Raw genomic sequence first — 6,657 nt, forward strand, 5'->3', positions numbered from 1 at the left:
TCGAGCATGTTCGCTCGACACTAGTTACATCGTGTCAAGGACTTAAAAAAAATATGTTACAGCGTGTCAAGGATCAAAAAAAACACGTTACAGCGTGTCACGGACCAAAAAAAACTGTGTTATAGCGTGTCACGGACCAAAAAAAACACGTTACAGCGCGTCAAGGACTTAAGGAAAAACACGTTACAGCGTGTCAAGGATTAAAAAAAAAAACATGTTACAGGGTGTCACGGACAAAAAAAAAACACGTTACAACGTGTCACGGACCTAAAAAAAACACGTTACAGCATGTCAAGGATTTAAAAAAAAAAACATTACAGCGTGTCGCGGACCAAAAAAAACACGCTACAGCGTGTCACGGATGAAAAAACCCTCGTTGCAGCGTGTCACGGACCCCAAAAAACACGCTACAGCGTGTCAAGGATTTAAAAAAAAAACACGTTACAACGTGTCAAGGATTTAAAAAAAAAATACATTACAGCGTGTCACGGACGAAAAAACCCACGTTGCAGCGTGTCACGGACCCAAAAAAACACGCTACAGCGTGTCAAGGACTTTAAAAAAACACGTTACAACGTGTCAAGGATTTTAAAAAAAACACATTACAGCGTGTCACGGACGAAAAAACCCACGTTGCAGCGTGTCACGTACCAAAAAAACCACGCTACAGCGTGTCAAGGACCTAAAATCACGTTACAGCGTGTCATGGGCCTAAAAAAGCACGTTACAGCATGTCACGGACCTAAAAAAAGACACATTGTAGCATGTTACGGACCTAAAAAAATAAATACATATTATAGCGTGTCACAGACTCACAAACCAACACAAGCGCACGTTTAACCACCTGGGCTAATTTAGGTTTCTTTAAAAAGCAAATATCAATGCCAACATGGCTCCTCCTAAAAAGTACGCCAATGACAATGAAAGGAAAGCAGCAAAGGCACAAGGTCAAAGGCAACAACGGGCAAATGAGACTCTTGAAGAGCAACAGCATCGCTGGGACAAAAACAATGCATATCAGCGTAGGCGTCAAGCACATGAGTCCCCTGATGCAAAAGTCATTAGATTATCACAGGATGCCATTAGGCAACAACAGCACCGCAAACAGAAATCTGCAGTCTTAACAGCAATACCATGCTCACAAGATGATCCATCAGAACCAGCACACCACACCACCGAGTCTACAACTTCAAAGTGTATGAGGTTAACTAAGAAGGCATTTTCCCAACGCAAGCTACTTCAGGAACAATGTCCATTGGCCACAGCAAGGAGACTGTCACATGATGCAGAAGCACACCATCTACAGTGACTAGCTGAAACACAAAGCCAGAGAGAAGTGTGACTACAATAGCTACGATAAATCAACATCCACCAGCAAATAAGTCACATATAAAAAGAAAGACATGAACTTCAACTACAAGCAAAATATGTAACCCATGATGAAAACACAATTCACGAACACAGCTACGGTCCCATGAACCATTTATGTCAAAGTTGTCAATCTTTGAATTTTGGAGCTGAGACGCCTTCCGATGGAAAGTTTACTCAGTGTTGTCAGAAGGGGAAAGTCCATCTACCCATACTCCAGTATCCTGAAGAATTAAAAAAGATGATGACAGGAGAAAGTGAATTCAGCAAAAATTTCAAGGACAATATTCGCAGTATCAACAGTTCTTTTGCTTTTGCCTCTATGGAAGCAAGTATTTCACCACCACCTGGATATGGCCCATACTGTTTTCACAGATCTATCATCGAACAGGCATACTACATCCAACAGACGAAGACCAATCAAAATTTTTTCAACTTTATATACTGGATACCGCTAATGCAAATGAACTCAGGCTCAAAAAAAAGAAAATGAAAAATGTCATCCTACATTGATGAACATTATCGCTGAGCAACTGAATGCTATCAATCCATTCGCTGCTGCCTACCAAATGCTACGCAATGTGGAACAACAAGAACCAATCAAAGCTCATCAAAATGGAACTGTCATGCCAATCATCACAATGGCTATTAAGCAAGATAGGACTCAAGATCCAAGGTGATACAACAACCCAACGGTGAGTGAAGTTGTAGTTGTCTTTCACAATGAAGATAGTGAGCCTCCCTTCAATAGAGACATATTAATTCATTTAAAACCTGATTCATGCAACCCTCTGGCTCCAAAAACACAACGCATCAGCATTCTCCATAGCAATTTGGTTGCTCTACTGTATCCTATCTTTTTCCCTTATGGAGACCAAGGTTGGCATGACGGTCTAAAACAACAGGGAAATAGTGCCCGAAGAATAACTCAACTTCAGTACTATATCTTTGTATTATCGGTCAGGAAGGGTTTTAATCCACTATTCAATGGTGGCAAACTCACACAGCAATATTTGGTCGATACATATGCCAAAATTGAGGCAAATCATCTACATTACATCAGAATGCACCAGAAAGATTTAAAAATGGAAAATTACTGCCTCCTACAAGAACATTTACTAAAAAAATCTATTGAAAAGGGCATCCCAGTTGGAAAGACAGTAATTTTGCCATCCTCTTTTGAAGGCAGTCCAAGAAACATGCAACAGCGCTACCAGGATGCTATGCGTACAGTAACAAAGTATGGTCGACTAGATCTGTTTGTCACCATGACATGCAATCCCAAGTGGACTGAGATTACACAAAATTTAGAACCGTGGCAACGTGTGGAACATAGGCCAGACTTGGTGGCACGTGTTTTTAAAATTAAACTTGATTCCCTATTAGCGGACATCAACAATGGCTTATTTGGAGAGGTCACCACAGCCGTCCATGTCATCGAGTTTCAAAAGCACGGTCAGCCACACGCACATATTTTAATAATCCTTGAAAGCAATTCAAAAATAAGAACTGAAGAGGACATGGACAACATAGTATGGGCAGAAATTCCCAATGAAACAAAATACCCACAGCTCCACAACATTGTTATTAAGAACGTGATTCATAGTCCCTGTGGAGAAGCCAATCCTAACTCTCTCTGTATGGATAATGGGAAGTGTTCCAAAGGTTTCCCCAAAAAATACCAAGAATATACCATCAAAGAAATGGACGGCTATCCAAGTTACCGCAGAAATATTGGGAGAACATACGACCATCATTCAAAGACAATTGATAATTCATGGATTGTTCCATATAACCACTATTTGCTCAAAAAATACAACTACCACATTAATGTGGAAATCTGTGCTTCCATCCAAAGTGTAAAATATTTGTTTAAATATGTATACAAAGGGCACGACAAGGCTAATATTGAAATAGCTCAAAGAGACATCAAACATGATGAAACAAGCCAATTTGTTGATTCGAGATATGTCAGTGCACCAGAAGCTGAATGGAGAATATTTGGTTGTCCAATGCATAAACAATCTCATGCCATCATTCGCCTAGCGGTACACCTGCCTAACTCTCAGCCACTATATTTTCATGAAGACGATCCCATTGACAACATTCAACAAAAGATCCATAATAATTCCACACTAATGGCGTACTTTAACTTTAATAAGATCGACCTAAATGCACATCAATATTACTACCGAGAAATTCCTGAGCACTATGTTTGGAAACAAGGTACACGGGAACCCAGAAAGCAACGAGGCAAAAAAGTAATTGGAACAATGTATACAATTAGTATGAAAGACCAAGAACGATATTATTTACGTTTGTTATTATTGCATGTAAAAGGCCCAACAAGTTTTGAGAGCATTAAATCCATAAATGGTGTTACACATCAAACATTTAAAGATGCTGCATTAGCACTAGGATTATTAATAAATGACAGTGTCTGGAAAAATACTATAATAGATGCCACCGTTCTGAACATGCCTACACAACTTCAGGAGATGTTTGCTTACATCTGTGTTTTTGGCCCACCTACTAATCCCCTAGAGTTGTGGAATGAGTTTAAGGAACATTTTTTAAAAGACTATTGTCACAGATACCACAATAACACAGAAGATTGCATCAATTGTGAAGGCTATGCTATGAAAGATGTGCTGCTTATCCATGGGAAGTATTTTGATGATTTCAATTTACCACGACCAGCAAAGAAAAAAAAGTAAAGCCCCCGTCTCACATAGCGAGATCGCTAGCGAGATCGCTGCTGTGTCACGGTTTTGGTGACGCAACAGCGACCTCACCAGCGATGTCGCTATGTGTGACACTTTGCAACGATCAGGCCCCTGCTGTGAGGTCGCTGATCGCTGCAAAGTGTCCTGGACCATTTTTTGGTCGTTGCTCTCCCGCTGGTCAGCACACATCGCTGTGTGTGACAAGCGGGAGCAGCGATCAGGCTGGTAACCATGATAAACATCGGGTTACTAGGGGCACACGCGCACCTAGTAACCCGTTGTTATCATGGTTACGAGCCTGCTGAAGTGAGCGGTAACCTCCCGCTCACTGTAGCAGAGTGGTAACCATGATAAACAACGGGTTACTAGGTGTGCGTGTGCCCCTAGTAACCCGATGTTTACCATAGTTACCAGCCTGCTCCTGCTTCAGCTGGCTCGTAACCAGGAGCAGGACATCGTGGAAAGGTTCTTTCCACGATGTCGCTGCTCCCCTGATCGTTGGTGAGCCTGCCTGTTTGACAGCTCACCAGCGACCACATAGCGACGCAGCAACGATCCCTGACAGGTCGTATCGTTGTCTGGATCGTTGCAGCGTCGCTAAGTGTGACGGGGCCTTAAGCCTCAAGAAGAGGACTATGATAAGGAATATGAGTTGACAAAGTCTGCAGAGATGAAAGAAACTCTGAATCAGGAGCAACGTTTTGCCTACGAGGCCATAGTTCAAACTTTACAAGACACATTAACACCTAAGTGCTTCTTTATTGATGGCCCTGGTGGCAGTGGAAAAACCTACCTATACCATCTACTCATACATTATGTAAGAGGACCAGGAGAAGTTGTCTCACCTGCAGCCACAACAGGAATAGCAGCTAACTTGCTACAAGGAGGACGAACAATGCACTCTCTTTATGGCATACCAATTCCTATCAATGAAACATCTGTTTCCAGGATTAAAAGTGATACCAATGCTGCCAAAAAGTTACAGCATACTAAACTTTTTATCATTGATGAGTGCACAATGGCACAAAACCATGCTTTGAATGTCATTGATAGACTTCTACGTGATGTCATGACAACACATGTTGCTGACAAAAATAAAGTACCTTTTGGTTGTAAAGTTTTCGGTTTTGGAGGAGACTTCAGACAATGCCTTCCTGTACTTGCTAATGCCACAAGAACAGAAATTGTAGACTCCTTTGTTAAATATTCTAAACACTGGAAAAACTTTATAAGACTGCTGCTATTCAACAACTTGTGCTCCAGTGATCCAGAATACAGCAGTTGGTTGCTTAAACTAGGAAACGGTGAGCCGTCAAATGAACACAACCTTGGAGATGATGTCATAGAAATTCCTTCTGGTGTGCTGTGCACTGGCTGTTTAGTGACTGACATCTTTGGACAAAACATTACCATATATGTGTTAGAACCCTCCTGTTAGTTCTTTTTCTATTTTGTTGGTCACATGACTTTCTGTCTATATAATCCAGCTCCGCCCTTCTGGCCTTGCTGGACTTCAGTGTTTCTTTTACTCTTAAGCTAGCCAGGTGCCTTGTACCTAACTCTGTAGTTTGCTTGGTCTTTGGACCACTAGTACTTTTTGTTTGTTTGTCTTTGCTCTGCTACAATTTCTGCTAGGAGGTGTCCATCTACATCCCAGTCCTTAGTTCTAGTAGGGACCCCTCCCTTATATCTATAGGTCTGCGTTCAGACTAGCCGAGGACTTAGGCAGGTCTGCTCACAAGGAACAGGTCCCCCGCTGCATCGTAGGGAATCAGCTTAGTCCTATTGTAGGGACAGTTTTCCTATCCTTCCTTAGTGCTTGTAGCAGTTCCTAACAATATGCCAATGACAAAGACAGTGTTAACACTGCAGCATCACATGCAATACTCTGTCCAGAAAATAAGGATGTACACCTTCTCAACTCTCAAATAATGGATAGAATGAGTGGCGAGTACGCTGTATATACAAGCGACGATTCTCTGGATCCTGATGACGTTGAAGAACGAGAACAGTACCCAGTGTAATTTTTAAATTCTCTGACGCCATTGGCAATACCATTATATCGGCTCCAACATAAAATTTGCACCATTGTCATGCTACTGCGAAACCTCAATACCACCAAAGGTCTCTGCAATGGAACTCGGCTGATTGTCACTGCCTTACACCCCAACATCATACAGGCTAAAGTGAATACTGAATCAGCCGAATTGGGGATTGTATTTATTCCAATCATAGATTTGTGTCCTTCTGACACTGGGTTACCCTTTAAATTAAGAAGACGACAGTTTCCAGTCAAACCTGCATTCGCAATGACTATTAACAAATCCCAAGGACAGACCCTCAATTGAGTGGGTATTTATTTACCTGAACCAGCCTTTGGACATGGACAGCTATACGTTGCTTTTTCCAGAGTGAACCAATGCTCCCATGTCAAAATGAAAGTTATTAATACACCACTTCAAGGAAAGTTGTTATGTAATAGTGATACAATTTTTACAAGGAATGTTGTTTATAAAAATGTTTTAAATTAATCTATTTAATTTGTAATATGATTAATAGATAC

At 41.2% G+C, this 6,657-nt stretch overlaps 1 protein-coding gene across 1 annotated transcript; it reads left to right on the forward strand.

Annotated features, from left to right (window-relative positions):
- The first annotated feature begins 1,880 nt into the window (after nucleotides 1-1,880).
- On the forward strand, nucleotides 1,881-5,532 carry LOC141173587 (uncharacterized). Its single transcript, XM_073657888.1, has 3 exons — nucleotides 1,881-2,044; nucleotides 2,198-4,067; nucleotides 4,714-5,532. The coding sequence occupies exons 1-3, from the start codon at nucleotides 1,881-1,883 to the stop codon at nucleotides 5,530-5,532; spliced, it is 2,853 nt and encodes a 950-aa protein (XP_073513989.1).
- The last annotated feature ends 1,125 nt before the right edge of the window (nucleotides 5,533-6,657 follow it).

Source organism: Phyllobates terribilis, unplaced genomic scaffold, assembly GCF_046119375.1.
Source record: "Phyllobates terribilis strain yellow unplaced genomic scaffold, ASM4611937v1 Scaffold_13__5_contigs__length_258822181, whole genome shotgun sequence".
NCBI classification, from domain to species: Eukaryota; Metazoa; Chordata; class Amphibia; order Anura; family Dendrobatidae; genus Phyllobates; species Phyllobates terribilis.

What these genes read in the sequence shown, in the direction of transcription:
- LOC141173587 (XM_073657888.1), top strand. Translation starts at nt 1,881, where the DNA reads ATGAACATTATCGCTGAGCAACTGAATGCTATCAATCCATTCGCTGCT. An exon ending in GATAGGACTCAAGATCCAAG is followed by an intron (nt 2,045 to 2,197) that starts GTGATACAACAA and finishes CATTCTCCATAG; the next exon opens with CAATTTGGTTGCTCTACTGT. An exon ending in ATTTCAATTTACCACGACCA is followed by an intron (nt 4,068 to 4,713) that starts GCAAAGAAAAAA and finishes CGGGGCCTTAAG; the next exon opens with CCTCAAGAAGAGGACTATGA.